The following is an 18,764-nucleotide window of genomic DNA, read 5'->3' on the forward strand; positions in this document are numbered from 1 at the left end:
AAACTAGCTTGTATACATGCTACACATGGGGAAAACCACGAAAACACCCAGGCAGCCAGCCTGTTCGCGGGATTCGAACCTCGAACCGAACTACCAGTGTTCAGCGACTTTACCGCTCGGCCGCTGGTGGGACAACAACCCAACAGCAACAACATGTTTCCGAGTGGACCGCTTAGGAGATCGCAAAACAGAAAGCCTTACCATGTCTATGTTTTTGAGGTGACCTTGCTGTTCGTGAAAGCCCAGGTTTCCTCTTCTTCTCATCACCCATTTCCCAGAAGTTGTTTACCCACGAAAAAAATCAACTGTTGACCAGGAACATTAAACATTACCACAGGGCGCAATATTGAAATCGGCACGGAATGAACGTTGCGTGGCAATAACTGAGCGACTGTTACAAAAATATGCCTTGACAAGCAAACGCCACTCCTCCTTCGACCACTCCATATGAACCAAACGGACTAAAATTTTATGGCCCAGTTTCTCGACTGTGCCTAACCCCTTTTTTTACGAAGCAACCGTCATTTCAAGATGCCAAATTTAAATAAACAAATGCAACATTCGCCAACTTACCCGTCGATGTGCTGGAAAAATGTGAACAAAACTTTTGAGTTCGATTAACGCAGTGTGTAGACAATAATGGACGCCATCTCCCAGATATTATCTTTAAAACAGCGTGAACATAAACTTTACATGTTAGACTTAATGCTGTTCAAAGAATTAAATATATATACTATATGCATTACTTTTCCTTTTATTGAATTTCAAAATAAGCAGCTTGCACTGCCCCCCCTGTATAATTGTTAAACTGAAGAACATAACATTTAAGTTGCAGCAATTATCATACATATTATTTCTGCAGTAAAATTCCTTTTTTCCTTATGTTTATGCATAAAAATTTGGTGAATCTTTCCCAAAGAATATTAAAAAAAAAAAAAAAAATCAAGAAAAACCTTAATGTTAAAACATAAGACAAATTGAATGGAAAAAAAAAGAACTGAATACTGAAGAACTTTATACCCAAGGATACAAGCCAAGCGCTCAAATGAAAGTGAGAAGAAAAGTAATTCAGATTGGCATATCTTGCTCTTTTCTGTTATTTTGAATAAGTTTTTTTTTAATAAATCATGAGTATAATATTCAAGAATACCTGCTCCAACAAACTTAGACGACTCTTTAACTTTGACTCCTCTTCTCGGGCAGCAGCAATATCTGCCTGAAGTTGCTGCTTCAGTTTATTAGACTGAGAATTAATGGCATCTCTTTCCTGCTGCAGTTCTTCAACCAGTTCTCGGGCTTGATCCTGATATTTCTTTTCCATCATCCTTAAAATTATTCAAAATAATTCTTTTCAGAAAAGAATAATTCATGCTTAAATCCTAAATTAATAAAAACAGAACTGCCACATGTTGTAATTTTATTATACACAAATGGTTTAAATATTATTACAGAAAAAAAAATATTTGGACAAGAACGGATGACGTAAATTACTGAATCATAGTCCGTAGTATGGTTGTTTGCCCATGGGAAGAGTTATTGTCCTGGAAAATTTTAAATGGGAAATTGGGCAATATTTACATGATGCATGAGAAAACTGTGAAACTTCATGCAGCCACCCACTAAGCTGCTGGGTATAGATCTTAAGGCAAACAGCCACTGCTTGGAGAATTCTGAAAATTTGGCATCTTCTTTTAAGAAGATTGCTCTAACAGTATGTAAGTCCCAAATGTTGTAAGATCAAAGCATGCAATGGCAATAAAAACATCAATAATTAGCAAGCAAAACAAGTGCAATAAAAATAAATGAGTAGTACTCTAATAAGAAGATTCTGTTTAGCACTTGAAATTATAAAACTGAAAATTATTTTTATGGCATTTCCTTAATTACTAATTCCTTCAGCATACAATGCCACATAATACATTTAATATATATGTAGGTATATAAGATCTGCACATGCACATCACAAGGCATAGTTCAATCCAAAAATATTCAGAATACTGATTTGTTAACGTTGATAAATATAATTAAGAAATGCATTCATGTTAATACAGATTTAACACTCAAATACAAATTTGTGGCTTTTTCAAATAAGAATGTTAGGATAAGAAAAACAATTTCTTCTTACTGACGAGCCGCTATATTTAATAGCAAAGGCTTAGCTTTGCGCTACTACAAGAGCCGGAAGTAGTGGCAATTTCATTATGAAAACACATAATAGGTGACTAACCGTTGCCTACTATGAAGGAACGGTCAGTTAAAACCCCGCGTTCTCCGGGATTCGAACCCAGGCCCATCGCTATGGCACTCGGCGTCATTAACCACTATATCGGCTGGGCGGAAAAAAAATATATATAAACCACAAAATACTCAAAAGATTAATGCATTATACATATAATGCACTAAGTCAATAGAATGATGCAGCCTGCGCTAAGGCTTTTAAATTTTGAAGGCAAACCTTTACCTTAAAATAAAATAAGACGGTCAAATACAAATTCTTTTAATCTCATCTGAAATATCAATTTCACGAATTATCTTGGAGGTCACTGAAAGTGAAGCAGGTCTTGACACATGAACAGATTTCACATTTAACTTGTATTTCGTAAAAGCTTCAAAACTGATTACTTACTTCAGCTTCTTTTGGAGAGAATTCTCAAGTTTTGCATGATTATCATCCACTTCTTGAGCAAGTAATGCAGCGCGTGTGTTAGCTTCTTCGACATTAACTCTCAGTTTGTTTCTTTCCTTTTGCATCTGATCAATAGTTTGCCTGTACATACAAATAAGGAATATTTAAATAATCTTCTCATATAAAAAATAAAACATATTACAATATTTCTTTGCACACATTACTCTATTATTGAAATAAATAGCATACGCTTTTACAATAAACCTACCTCAAATACTGCATTTCATTCTGGAATGACAGAAAAGCTAACTGCAACAATGGTTTGTTCAGAACATTAATCAACACTTCTTCTAAAACAGAAGTCAGATCTGCAAGGTTGATTTTCATGTTTGTATTGAATCCCAATTCCTAAACAAAAAAAAGGCAATGTTTATTGTTAGCGTTCGTAGAACATGAGCATAATCATGATCAAAAGTGAGAACATTTACTTATTGAAAAGTACTATTTTCCCATTTCAGAATTTTTTAACTTGCACTAATTTTAACTATAGCAAAACTTTGTACAGTTTCAAACGAATTTTAGCACTAACGCATTAGTTAATAAATGATAACTACAGAAATTCGTTTTGCTATCAGAAAATTTCTCTTAGAAATTATTAATGCTACTTTTGCTTTAAAAATATGGTACACCTTGCATCAAAAAAAGGCGGGGGAGACAGTTTTATACCTCCCGTTCTACTGGGCCGAAGGTCCAAATTGAACTTGCGTTTTCCATTTCTCCAAAACGCGTCTTAGGATACGTATTAGATTTATACATATCATTACTCTAACATAGGTATTTTGACACAAAATTGGACTTTTTCTGAAATAACATACCATTTGTTTCCCATATTTCGATTTTACGACTCAAATTATACTTAGGCTTTAAATTTTGTAATTTTTGGTGAAAAATTTTAAAATTTATCTAAACACATTTTTTTTTTTTTTTTTTTTTTTTTTTTTTTTTTTTTTTTTTTTTCAGTTTGCGCCGAGAATCATTCCCTTGGCGAACTTAATTTATAGCTACCTATTTTCCTTTTCTTATTTTTTCATTGTACACGAGCGGAGAAAAGGTATTCGTTCATACTTTCAAATAATTTCAACAAAATGCGTAAACCATATTTGGTGTTATTATCGCTTATAACAAATATGCAAAATTTCAAAACGCGTCAATATGTAAATTTCCGTACATCTTAGGAAATTTTGAAAAAAACTCTAATCTTTTACAAGTATACTTAGAAATACCTCTACTTTAAGATGATGGTAAAAATTTTATAGTTTTATAATTCAAAATATTTTTCGAAAAATTTATAAAAATTATTTAAAAGTACAAATCTTAAAACTAAATCACGAAAAATGGGCGAATTCTATTTGACTGAACCTAAATTTCGAAATGTGTAAAGAAGAATCAAATAAGTTTAATAAATATATAACAAATTCAATTACCATGGAGGAGCTAAACTTTTAACAGCTAATTCTTTAAAAACTACCCGTGCGATTTTTACAAAACTGGGCACTTTCGCATAATTTGAGTCGCAGAATCGAAATATGGAAAAAAATAGTATTTTATTTCAGAAAAAGTTGTATTTTGTGTCAAAATACCTACGCTATAAAAGTTCTATATAAAAATCTAATATATATTCTAAATTGCTCTTTCGAGACATAGAAAGCGCAAGTTAAATTTCGACAATCGGTCCAATAGAACATAGAACTGTCTGAGACATAGAAAATGAGAGAAATGAGACATAGAACTGTCTCATTTTTTTTCATGCAAGGCGTAATTATATATTGTCACAACCACCTTGGTGCAGTTTGGTGAATTTTAGAGAAGAAAATGAATAACTACTTTTATTGTAAAAATATTATATAATATTTTACATTCCAACTATATATTTATCCATTAGTCATTATACTTATCATTAGTCATTTATCCATTAGTTTATCCATAGTCATTAAACCTAGTTACAAACAAGTGTTTTTTTTGGGGGGGATGAAATTTTCGTAGCGATCGCTTTTAGAAAAGATTCGAACCATTATTCTTTCCGAAAACGTTTCTTATATTATTATAGGAAAATCCTACAACCACGAATTTTAAAATCGTACGTAAGACAAAAAGTAATCATAATTTTCCTAGAAACGCCGTTGGAACTTGCAATACAGTAAGAAAGAACACATACAAAAATGACGATGTTGGAAACTGAATATTTGTCATTCATGGTTGCCTGAATTATTATGTGCGTGGTTAACAGAGTTTGGCGTATTTTGAATGCCACGCAAATTTTTGTGAGACTGAATGAACTTGCAAGTGAAATTCCAGATTCGTGTAAGATTGCTGCAGGTTTTTTTTTTTTTTTTTTTTTTTTTTTTTTTTTTTTTTTTTGACTGTCTAGCAAGAAAGACACCAAAGATGTCTTTACTGGTACATTCTTGTTCATCTACCTAATGGATCTTCATATGCTAACTTCTAAAATTTTTCATGGTTGAGTTTTCTCAGTACTTTTATTTTGGACAGATGAATAATGATTAACTTGTACCGATGAGTGCAGCAGTATTAGCGTAATATTCGTTATGTCACGTATAATCCAGATCTGGTGTGTAAAATTCGTAAGAACCAGCGTGCTCCATATTGTTTGACTATAACCATCGTTTAAATTTCATTTACATTTATTCTAGAAATAGTGGTGCTTAAAAAATAAGAATAAAATAATTTCGCATGTGATGCTTTGATTCTCGTCACTCTGCGTCTGGTTCCTGATTCTTGTTAAGTTCTTAATAATATGTTTCCCTTCTAGATCACACATTTAATTATAACATTTATCTCATATTTCATATGTATCAACTGGTTATTGCGAACACAACGTAATATTGCGGTACCTTATTTTAGCATTTGTGGCATCATTTTAACATTTCATTATAATACTATATAGCAACATCTTTAAATGTTCAGCAGGTAATCACCATTAAATGCCCGTTATTATAACAATCCGTGAATCAAATAGTTTATATTTTTTTTCTATACAAAATCAAACCCTGAAGAGCTTTTACTTCTTCGTAAAGTATTTCACACACAATAAAACTAGATGTTTTTTCTTGGAAACCTGTAGCACTTACTGTGCATTATCAACTACATTTGAAATGCAATTTTTTTAAAGCTGCTTAGCTTTGAATTCATTCCATAATGACTTTAAAACATTTAAATTATAATAACCAATTTGAAGTAACGTAAATATAATCAAATCGGAAACATAATCGCCTTATTTTTAATTTGCAAATTTCCGACTTACAGCACTAGCAGTTTTAATAAAGAAGTATTTAAACAATAGCTTAGAATGGGCTCATAGAATTAATTTCAGATTTAAAATGAGGTGCATAACGGCAAAAAATCGAATAAATTAGGAAGTTAAAAGACAACTATTCTCGGAGCTATGCCATGAACAACATTTACGAAGCAAAACAAAACTAAAAAGAAATTTAAAGAAAAAGGAGGGAAGCTTGCAAATGATTACGATCACATACACTAGTTTAGACTCTAAAAGAATTTTCAATTAATTTTTCGCTGATTGGTGTGCAGTGGCATTCTTTTTCGCCTCGCAAAGGAGGTTGCCAATTTTAAAGCTTGCTATTTACAAGCGATGAAAGTTGTTTACTGAAACGTTGCTGTATGAACAAAAATATCAGATGCAAATTATAAACAAAATTTAATGCTATAATTATAATACAATTTAATGGCAGCAGAAAAAACCTAAATATTTTTTGCAGTATCAGAATTATTTTGACAGTGGCATTCAAGAATGGAAATCAATAAATAGAGAAACGAATGAAAGACTCTACAGCAAAAGCTGGACTATTCGAAAAGCTCGGGAAATCCTGAATTATGGATAGGTGAAAATGTCAGATAGTTGAGGGTATAAAAAAAACAGAATTCACAGAAAAGAGCAAATTAATGGGGAAATTATCTACACTTAAATTATAAAACCAATCATTTTTATATTTGTTATCAATTTTATCAAAAGCCTATATTTGAAATTAAAATTTTAAAAAATCTGATGTGTACACCACATGACCACATGTACGGAATATTAAATTATACGCATTTTTTTCTTGCATTTCATTTAAATTTATTGGATTGAATTAAATTTACTTCGTCGATAGTGCATAAACCACAATAGAATAAGTGCATTCTTTAAAATTCACTATATTTGTTTACCATAGCGACACTCTGGCCCTAGGTTCGCTTAACAGCGTTACATTTCATTCATTTTTCAACATAACCATAATAGTCTCTGGTATACTGATACACAATTACATTAGGATTTTCACCAGTTCGTTTTGCATATGCCTTAGGAAAATTGCGAATGCATCTACCCGCAGGTGAAAATACTCCGGCCGTGGAAGACGGAATCAAGGTTTCGTGAAAACAATTAAGTTGCATAAGGATCATTTTTTAACTCGGAGATCATCATTCGTTCGAACCGGAGGCCTTTACCACTACATGTTTATCATTCCTTTAAGGACCTGTAAAAGTTCGTTAAATTCCATAAAAGTGGAAAAATCCTGTGCGCTTATAATAAAAGTGCTAAGTCTTCAGTAGTGAAGAAGTTGATCAAGCGTGGTGCCATTTATCAGCCACGGATGAAGTCTTCGTTGGATACGCAATAATAGCAATTAGATATCGTCAGACATAACTTTGGTATATCTTTTTGCAATGGCATATCTTTTACACATTATCGTAAATCTGACACAGTATCGCTTAGTAAAAATAGAAAATAACATTATGATGTTATGCGGGCCGTTTATGCGGCTGTTCGATTAGATAGTCGTGCTCCCCTATGTTTTTAATAACTTCGTGAGTGGAGGAATCACATTTTTCATAGAATTTCAATGTAATCTTTAGTAATTCGGCATCTAATGGTAAAATCTTTAGAGAATTATGAATGACAGTGTTCCTAACGAACCACGGAGAGTTTTATAGGAATCTGAGCGTTTTTACTTCGAAAGCATTGAAGCTTTGCTGTGTTTGAAAGTGCAGTAGCTGCCCTTTGAACATGAAGCAGCTGCTCACGCCGGGGCGACATATAGAATTATGGGTCGGATTGCCTGTAGATAAAGTGTTCCTTTAGTGTTGATCTTTAACTTGCAATATTTGCACATTAACGGGTAAATGCTCATTAAGGCATGTTGTGCTTTGTCTCTGATATAATCAACGTGAAATTTGAAAGTTAACTTCTGGTCGGGATAAATACCTAAATATTTTACTTGGTGGTTACGAGACACGATTTGTCCGTTCAGCCATTTTTTTAACTCAGAATTCACAAAATTTATATCATCTTAAGAATTCCCTAATCGCTGCCACATGTTCTATTCAAATACTATAATAAATCTAAAACTATGTATAAAAGAAATTAAGCAAACGCCAACAAAAAAGAAAGAAAGAAAAAAACAGTGTTTCACAGACGATTCAGTATTTCTCATTCAATTAATTCAGTTTTCACTTCGCGATAAGCCAAAATACATAACTCAAAATATCTGTATTGAAAATTATGAAGTAAATCTTACACACTTATTTCTTCGAATAAAATTCTAGAATGGATTAAGCATTATTTAATTCGTAATAATAAAAGAAGGCGTTATCTTTGTTATTGCGAAGCTTACTTTCTCTAAATTGGCAACAAATCTACTATTCTGCTGTTTCAAATGTAAGCAATGGCCTCCATGGCAAAAATTATTAGGCTTAGCGGCACTTAAACAACTTTTAAATTGTTCATAATTCTAAAAACATTGCATGCAGATTTACAAAAGGCGTAAAAACCTTAACCGGAAGATAAGAACAACATAATTTAATCATTTTTAAAACAAAAAATGCACAATTTACAAACATGTAAGAATAAAAAAACTGAGATTACTGAGCCGAGTAACAGAGTGGATATATATATATATATACATATTTTTATATACTTTTGGTGCGGCCGACTGAAACCAGAATACGAGGTGCACATCTACATGTCACAGCAATCCTATATACAAAATTTCAACGTTCTGAGGCTACTCGTTCTTGAGTTATGCAAGATACGTGCGTACGCACAGACGCCATGAAAATTTCTCTTCAGAATTCATTTTAAATCAGTTTTACAATTTTTTGGGGGGATCTTTCTCCCTCCTCCCAAAAAATTATATTATTCTGTTCTTACGTACAGATGTCAAGCAAAAACATCGTTAAATTGGATATTTTTGTTGAAATATGATACTTGATTTGAAATTTTTCGTGATTACAATACTTCCTTTTTACTTCGCACAAGGAAGTAAAAAAATCTGATGTGTACACCACATGACTTACACCACATGTACGGAATATTAAATTATACGCATTTTTTCTTGCATTTTATTTAAACTTATTAGATTGAATTAAATCTACTTCGCCGACTGCGCATAAACCACAATAGAATGAATGCATTCTTTAAAATTCACATTGTTTACCATAGCGGCACTCTGGCGCTATGTTTACTCAACAGTATTATATTTCATTCATATTATAACTCAGTGTGCACAAAATGTATATCATTTAAAGAATTATCTAATCGTTGCCACATGTTCTATTCAAATACTATAATAAAGCTAGAACTATGTATAAAAGATATTAAGAAAACAAAACAAAAAAGAAACAGTTTTTCACAGACGATTGAGTATTTCTCATTTAATTAATTCAGTTCTCACTTCGCGAGAAGGCAAAAATACATAAAAACTCAAAATATCTATATTAAAAATTACGAAGTAAATCTCAAACGCTTATTTCCTCGAAAAAATTCCAGAAAGAATTAAGCACGATTTAATTGGCAATAATAAAGGAATGCGTTATCTTTGTTGTTGCGAAGCTAAGTTTCTCTAGATTGGCAACAAATCCACTAGTCTCCTGTTTCAAATGTAAACATCAATGGCCGCCATTAAAAACAGGCTTAGCGGCAATTAAACAACTTTAAAATTGCTGATAATTCTAAAAATATTGCACACAGATTTACTAAAGGCATAAAATCCTTAACCGGAAGATAAAAACAACATAATTCAATCATTTTTAAAACAAAAAATGTACAACTTACAAACATATAAGAGTAAAGAAACTGAAATCACTGAGCCGGGTAATAGAGTGGATATATATATAAATATATTTATATACGTTTGGTGCGGGCCGATTGCAACCAAAATACGAGGTGCACATCAACATGTTATAGCACTCCTATATACAAAATTTCTGTTCTGAGGCTACTCGTTTTTGAGTTATGCGAGATACGTACGTACGCACGAATGTACGTACGTACGTAAATACGTTCGTACGCCCCGAAAAATTCTCTTCAGAATTTATTTTAAAGCAGTTTTTTAATTTTTTTGAAGGAAAAGAGTATTTTATTCTGTCCTTACGAACAGATATCACGCAAAAACATCGTTAAATTGCATTCGATAGCGGTCAAAATGGATATTTTCGTTGAAATATGCTGCCTGAAACTTTTCGCGATTACAATACTTCCTTTTTACTTCGTACAAGGAAGTAAAAAGGGCATATCAGTCGTATAAAAGCAAGCGTCTTTGGTAGGCCTTTTCAAATCATGAAATCCCACCGAACATGAAAGTTGGCGGATATGTCACCTTTCATTCCAGCAGAAGTTTATACAAATATACTAGGCTTTAGTTAGTTAGATAATAAAGAGATACGAATTTATTAAGGATATTAGGATAAGAGGATAAGGATTATTAAGGATATAAGGAATTTATTAAGGATATTATTAAGGATATAATTTTAAAAAAATTCAAATCGCTTACCATAATTTTTTTACGTTAAATCGTCATTGTTATCCGCTTAATCGGACATCATGATCTTTTTTGATGCCTGGATCTTGTAACTTCGAAAACACTCCACTTCATGCAGTCCCAAATATTACTCACTGGTTTTTCAAAAGGTGATGGGAAAAAAATGAACTTATATCCTTCTTTGAAAGTAATTAAACCAGCTTATCGAGAATTAATAGAATGTATAATAAATTAAAACGAACTTCGTATGATTCTGTTGTGACGACATGTTTATCCTTATTGGCGCTAAGCACTAGGTGACAGTGTATAAGTGTTAACAGTATTACGAGCATTCTATAATGCCATTAAGAATCTCTTATTTAAATATTTCAGGGGGAAAAAATTTCTAAATTTCTAACGTATTCTGCCTACTTCAACTTTCTTGTTAGTTGAATGCCGGATAGTCAGACTTTCTGTAATTCATACAAAGCTAGAAAATTTCATCATCAAAAGGTTTTGCTTTTCGTTTAGATGACAACGTACAAACCGAGGAGTTAAAGAGAAACTACACATCGGTGGTGCATGACTGCATGACATTACAAAAGTATTTTTATACTTATATAATGGTATACAATAACAGTTCCTATGAAGTATTACTAAGAAATATCGCGTACTAATTTCAAACGATAATTGCCCTTACCCCCCCCCGTTGGTAAATGATATATTTATAAACAATGTACTGGAAAATAAGTGAAAGATTTTGTGACAGGTGGATCTGCCATTTCACTTCTGTCCATGGATTTGATTTTGAGTCTCGGAGCGATTAGCAAAGAATAATACACAAAAGAATTTTCAGATGCCTAAAAGATAATTAAATAAAATATTGAAATGACAGAGTAAGTATTTCTTTTTGTATTTTTGCAGCTTTTATGAGTCATTCTTATTAATGGATATTTTTTAGAGAAACAGAAGAGAGCATTTGAAATAAGGAAAGGTATGTGGAAAATTAAATTATTAAAAAAGGGGAAGGAAAAAAAACACCTTCTTAAATTTGAAATAATTCAAAATATAAAATGACAAAATTAAAACTATTTTAAATTTCGTTCATTTAACTATTTGTCACGATAAATAAGTAACTAAGCATAGCTAAATAAGTAATAATGAAAATAAGGGTCAAAAAAATTATTGTCCTTTATATACACAAAATGCATAAGCTATTCTTAATAATAACTATAAATACCTATTTATAAACTTAATAACAGTACAAACGCCACATGGTAAAACCAAAACTATTTAAAAATCGTTTCTATTAGTTTATTTAGTACATAGAAAATGTAATAAATATAATCTCTATATTAATAATAACACAAATATCACATGAGAAAACAAAAATATTTAAAATCCATAAATATTAAAATTGTTTCCATTTATTTAGTTTATTTAATCAACGATGATAAACTTTTACTCTTTACAACAGGAAAGTTTAAGTCCAATTACCTTAATACCTCACTCACAATTTTAAACTTTTTCACACCCACTTTGCATTAAATACATACGGGAAAAGCATTAGCATCAATTAACAAAGAAACATGCTTATCCCCAAAATACATACAGTAACACACAATGTACATCGTTCTTGACTTAATTTGTCATGTTTAATCCTATTAAGCATTGCATAATGAAATACTTTTTTCGATTATTTTGATAATCTCTCGCGCATTAATTAATTTTCTTTCGGTGCTTTACAACTAACTCTTTTTTAAAACTGTTTTATTCTAAATGATATAAATTAAACTTTACAATACCTGAATTTATTTTAATTAAAGCTAAAGTAAATTCCAACTGCAAGACAAAACATTTTTTTCTCTTTTGAAGCAATATTTTAAGTAACATCCAAAAAGACTAAGTGTTTTCTTAGGATTTTGAAATAAAAGAAATCACCGAAAATTACCACAGAATATTTAATTCGCAAAAGGAACTCAAAAGAAAGATTAATCAAAAAATGAAACTGCACCTTTCTAAAAACATTAGCGAAAAAAAAAACAGTTGTTTACAAATTCTACTCAGCAACTTAAAGCTTCAATACATTATAATATTATTCTTCAATATCAGTATGGTTATAGAAATCTTATACAATCATTCAGAACTAATGTCGTTAGCAAAGACAACTGAAAAACTTTTTGAATCCATTCTCTCTGCTATGACAGAAATCAGAAGCTTACATATAATAGAAACCCGTTTGTTCAATTTTTCATAGCTTGTACGGAAACTACTTTCATATCTTAAAGATAGAATTTAATACTATATTCTTGTTAAGCAAGCGCTTGAGCTCCCGAGATTCCCCCCCCCCTGCAATGCTTCCAGATAAGTATTTCATAAACAGTACATTAGCATGAGTAGATATCGATATAGTTGGAAAACAAAAGTTAACCGTTGTCAACAAAGCAATTGTTCGTTGCTATACTTGCAAAATAAAATTGCAATATTCGTGCTTAAATCAATTTGATTAAACCATTATTACGGAAGCTTCCTTCGACACATCATTTTACAGCTTTATCACGGAATCATATTGCATTTGACATCTACAATTCTATTTCACTGTAATATGCACGTTCGGATATATATTTTCATTATTTTGGATATCTCTCTTCCGGAAAGCATACACCTTCAGGAACAAACTTAACTGTTAACCAGTAAATCACGTTTTCTTCCAATATAACTACCAACGCCAGAGAGTAATATTTACAGGAGCACCTACACTACCGTTTTGTCTACACTGTCGCACCTGCACTGCCTTGTGAAACCATTTTAATTTCAAATGGCGAAAATACAGCATTTATCAACAGCATGTTATATTTATAATTTAAAATTTATCAGTTCTCATTTATCAAATCGGCAACCTAATGCTTTTGCTTACGCTTTAATTATTTAGTCGTATCTGAAAGGCAATAAGAACAGCAAGAGGTTCGTTACTTTGTCAGGACTTGTGTTTCTCTTGATTTGCTTTGGAAACATGATGTGTCCTGAATAGGAACAGGGAGCTTACTCAAGCTATGTTCAAGATTTGTGTGTAACAGACCACACAAGCAGGAAGGGTGTACGAAACCCTTTATTTTCTATACTTTTACAAGTACTCCCAAACTTCGGGATACAGAGACCAACCACTTGTGGTCTGAACGTAAGAATATAAAACTACTAACTAAAACTCTAACTAAAAGCTAACTTTGAATTAGTATAAAAATGCCTAACACTAAGGCTGGCCTTTATTTAAAAGGGTACGTATGTAGTACGCCGAGCTGCTGAAACTACAATACGTTTTCAAATATCAAGAGGGCTAAAGCTTTGGCCTTAAAGGCAACCAGCAACCGAGTTAAAACTCGTAGAACTGCAGTGGCAAGCGGCTTGCTTCCTAAATCACCCTCTCTCTCTTGGCAAAAAGCCACAACTTAAATACTTGGGCGTTAGCAAAACAATTTGCATAAACAAGTTAAAGCACTTAATTCTGGCCGGAAGTAGAAAATAAGAACTGATAGTACAGTTTTAAAATAAAATAAACGTTAGTAAAACTTAGGATCCTTACAACTTGATCCTGAAATTTCCATATTAACCTAGCCGGCGATTATCAACAGACACGTACACGGCCTAGCGGAGTAATTTTAAGAACGAAGTAGCCAGACGGCAAACATGCGCCATTAAGGACTTCTAAGCTCTCTCTCGAAGTATGTTGAAACCTTCCTTAAATATTCCTTCTAACTCATTTGCATAACACACAATACTAAAAACTCATTCTGGTAGGAAATAATAGATGGAAAACGAGAATAAACAGTAAAACATGTTTAAACTTGAAACAACTGTTATAGAGTTTCCCTGTTCCTTTTGATAGCATAGCACAAAACTTGTACGCTATGAAGAAGACGAAGTAGCGAATTTTCGCTATGTCTTGAAAAATAAATACTGCAGAAGAAAGGTTTTACATAACCTTTTTATTTAAACTCAATTATGCACGCACTTAGTGCTCACAAATCACCATCACTAGTGGCTAACGTAAATTTAACAGAAAATAAGAATGTAACGAATCACCAATAAGTTAAGATATCCAACGACTAACTCCTTAGCTTAACTAAACGCTAAATCGGTCGCACAAAGCAAAGCCGAGCCGAGAATTATCAGTATAAACTAAAGATGTCTAACACCGACTAGACAGTAATTTCAAACACGCATCATAAACTCGGAACAGAGGCCGCTACTACTCTTTGAACTCTTGAAATACAGCTTAAATACTGCTTCTGAAGCACATTTAGATTTGCATCTACGTCGTAACAAATTTACATTCCGGTAGAAAATTGAAATCAGAAGGGAAAGGAAAGGCAAACTAAAAGTAATTGATTAGAATAAAATAAAGACTGTTAGAACTTAAAGTTTTCATGGACAGCTGTTAGATCTGAGGACAAGCTGTCTACGTTAACATCACAGAAGTTATATGCATGTGAAGATGCACAAAGTAATTCTGAAATATTTTTCCCCCGCGAAGAATCGTAAAAGTACATCTCATTTTTTTCCGACACACTCTGAATATCTCTCGTTTTTACATCTTGCATATTTGAAAATAAAATTATTTTTACTTCACATTAGATGCAATTACGGTGCTGTAATTCTATTACAGAGTATCCATATCGCTAAAACTTCCGGTAAGTGAATCCCAGCAGGGGGATAGAATATTTTAAATACCTAGTATTATAACACTTATATTTTTAAGTTCTGAAGTTTGATTTTGCCCAGTTAATGTGTTTACAAAAGAACTGCTCTACTCTGAAAGCCAAAGACTTAAATGATAATCTTTAATGTTTGGGATTATTAACCATTTCAGTCAAATCCGCACTATTACACTTTTTTCACCTTTACAATTCCTAATGTCGACTTCAAAAATTCACTTTAAATTCTATTCCATAAAGATACATATTTTTAAGGAAAAAAACATAAACATCATTACCACTAGTTATTATCTAACAGTTCCACTGGGACTAGTCGAAAAAACATTAGCTTGCGAACAGTAGAAGCATAAAACAGACTGTAGAATACACTCAAAATTAGCTAGTATACAAAATAACGGATCATATAACAAATATTAACAAGCTGCAAGAGAAAATGAGATAGATATCTGGCGTAGATTAATCACAAATGAACAGCGGAAGCAGACCGAGATGATTTATTAGGTCACGAACTATGCTGATCGGTATAAGCAAACAGGCAATATTAATCTGACATAGAGTATAGGGAAGAGTATATTAATACTCATGCTAGAGGAATTAATAATCAGTATTTCAAGTTACTAAACAGTGGTATTATATTTGCTGAACAAGCAGTTTTATAATTAGGAATTTAATATAGTAATCGACACAATTTTAAAATGAAATGTATGAAAGACCTGAACTATGCTTCAAAAATTACTCTCAAATAGCTAAAAAATACACAAAAAGATAAACAGAACCTTGAATTTCCAAATTACATTTCAAAGCAAGGCATTTTGGTGAATTCCTATTTGATAGTGATACTCTGATGAAGTTCTTTAACTTCGCCTAATGGGGTATATTCTGCAACAGAAAAAGAGGAAGAATGACTTTGTTTATTTACATTACATTAAGTCACGTGATCTATGACGTCAGGGGAATATATCCCCCTGATTGAAATATTAAAAGCTAACTTTAAACCCAAAACTGTATATTCTTATAAATATTATTCACTTAAGTGAAATTTAATGGCAAAACTAAAATACACTTATTACTTTTTCAGCACTGTCAAAATTATTTTGAAAACGGTGCTTATGCATAAATAGCTAAAACGACAATTATGTTTTAAATCGTTTTTTATTAATTTTAAGTTTCTTTCAATTAATGTTTGTGAAATACAGCGACTGAGCGTTTTACTTCGGGTAATTAATACTTCTCTATATTTCTCAAATGGTTAAGGGATTTCAAGGACTCGGCGATTTCCGACCTTATGAATTACTCGGCAAATTCTTCGAAACTGACATCCATAAGGTGCAGAATTTAGAAATTTGTAAAAATGTCAGAGACCATGACAATATCAAGAAATCCACTTAAAGTAGATCTAAAAAGATGATCAGGAAAGAAGTTCATCCCTGGAAAAATGAAGAGAACTCTTGTTGAATCATTTGATAAACTTCAAGCTCTCATAAACCAAATTAATGAAGCAGATGCACCTACAGTCGTTGCAGTTCTCCGGGCTGAATCGCAACAAGAAATTGATGAACATAAAAGAAAGACATACATTAGGATGTATCCTTCATGAATAGGGAAAATCTCTTCCCTAAAATGCGGAAAATCAGCCTCGGATCTCTCTCACAAAAACAGCTACCTAGATTGAACAATGGAAGTTATGCTATCAGACAGATTTGAAATTCTACTAAGTGATGAAATTGACGAAAATTGCGACAAAAAAAGACTATCACTTCCCAGCGTAAATGAGAAAATCACACAAACATTCCTCCTATCATAATTACAAATGATGAAATAAACTAGATAAAACTCAACAAATAATTACACCGAAATTTTGGCACCGGTAAATGTAAAACAATAGGAAAAAATCTTTTTTATTCTCCCCACTCCCAAATGATAAACTACTAGTGACTCCAGAGTAGTCACAGAGTATTTACAGTAAACTAGAATTAACTTTCATACATACCGGCAGAAGAGTGAACGAATTTTAAAAGCCAAGTAAAAGAAAATGCTAAAAGATTTCCTGAAAAAGAAATGAAACAAGATGTAAATGCCAGAAATTTTTCAGTTATGAAGGTGAAACAAGTCACCAGAATTAAAAATGATGTCATTGAAAAACTTTCGCTATCGTCTACAAAATTATTAAAAATGATGTCATTGAAAAACTTTCGCTATCGTCTACAAAATTATTAAAGATAAAGCGATGACTCGTTTTAATAATATCTTGCATCTGAAGGTCGATACTTAACACGAGAAAATGTTCAAGTTTCAAATGCCACAGATTTGAGCTTACCTAGCATTGTTTAAAAGTCACCAAGCACGAAAAGAGCACTTGAATGTTATATACCTAATTAAAGACGAAAAGCTCATACGTTAAATTTGCCACGGCGCCATGTAAGCAATTTTTATTAGGTGCACAGAAATTAAGAAAAAATACCAAAATCTAACGTATCCATTCGCTATACCAACAAAGAAAGCATCTACTCCAACATAAGAGACGAACGACTTCGAAAACAAAAGAACTCACAAATGAAACAAATCCAAACAGCAAACAAAACACAGATGAGGAAGAAAATCCTCGCTAAACCTCCGAAAAAATTTATGGAACTAACTAGTGGTTTTATAAGATAACTAAATTAGGAACTTCCTCCAGTAAATGTTTTCTGTTACAAGAAATTAAGAAAGTAAGAACTCCAACGGAAAAATCAGCTGCTGGATTTAAAGAAGCAGAAACACCTTAGAAATTCGCCGAAATAGAAACCAAAACTTCTCTTCCTATTCACATATTCAGTGCTGAAGGATTTCGATAGCTTCACAGCTTAAAGGATTTCGATAGGACCCATTACTTCTCAAAGCTATTAACATTGAACAGTAGTTGAGAGGATGACACTTCATATGACCTTGTCCCTTCTGATTAAAACGTCATTCTTTTAGTAATATTTTTCCTTATGGTCTTATTTTTGGCAACGGTACATAGTTCGTACCTCGCTACAAGTGAGTACAACAAGTAGTTAAGAGCAAGTAATTAAGAGAGTGCTACAAGTAGTTAAGAACGAACTACAAGTGGTTCACTCTTAACTACTGCGAAAGTTCTAGTTCATGATTAAAATGACAGTGTACAAATATTTGGAATTAAAGAGATGATCCATAATCTAAGTCTAAAAGCTAATACTTGAAAAAAGAAAAGAATTGTACAAGACAATTACAACCTACATGAGCTACAATATAATATTTCGTTGTTGTAAAAGAGGCTATTTAGTTATTATAAAAGTAGTCCTGGTGTACAATAAATGTAAATACTTCATTACTGTACACTTGGGCTACTTACCATCTAAAGAAGAGAGCGGCGCCTTCGTGGAGGACTTTCTATGGGAAAGCAGTTTCTATTTACATCAAAAGAGATGGGGAAATGTGAGAATCAACGGCAGGAATGGATCACAGCAAACCATTGCTTCGAAGCTTTAGCCACTCGGTCATTATAAGCTTCCATATTCAGTTACTATAACTTGTTTTTATATATAATGCAGATGATAGTGCACAGGCAGCAGAATTAAAGAATATTTTTGTAGTTACATAATATATTACGTT

The 18,764-nt window shown here is 32.2% G+C and overlaps 1 protein-coding gene across 2 annotated transcripts in view; it reads right to left on the reverse strand.

Moving 5' to 3' along the window:
- The window catches only part of LOC118185450 (ninein-like protein), a 212,267-nt gene that overhangs the window by 14,295 nt on the left and 179,208 nt on the right, over window positions 1-18,764 (reverse strand). For both annotated transcript variants that reach the window (XM_035355295.2, XM_035355296.2), the window contains exons 8-10: window positions 2,895-3,034; window positions 2,627-2,767; window positions 1,151-1,325 (exon numbers count right to left, since the gene is read on the reverse strand). In XM_035355295.2, the coding sequence (XP_035211186.1) occupies window positions 1,151-1,325; window positions 2,627-2,767; window positions 2,895-3,034 (456 nt within the window). The remainder of the gene's footprint in view (window positions 1-1,150; window positions 1,326-2,626; window positions 2,768-2,894; window positions 3,035-18,764) is intronic.

This window comes from Stegodyphus dumicola, chromosome 1, assembly GCF_044657685.1.
Source record: "Stegodyphus dumicola isolate Sdum_Otavi_A_Nest chromosome 1, ASM4465768v1".
Lineage (NCBI taxonomy): Eukaryota > Metazoa > Arthropoda > Arachnida > Araneae > Eresidae > Stegodyphus > Stegodyphus dumicola.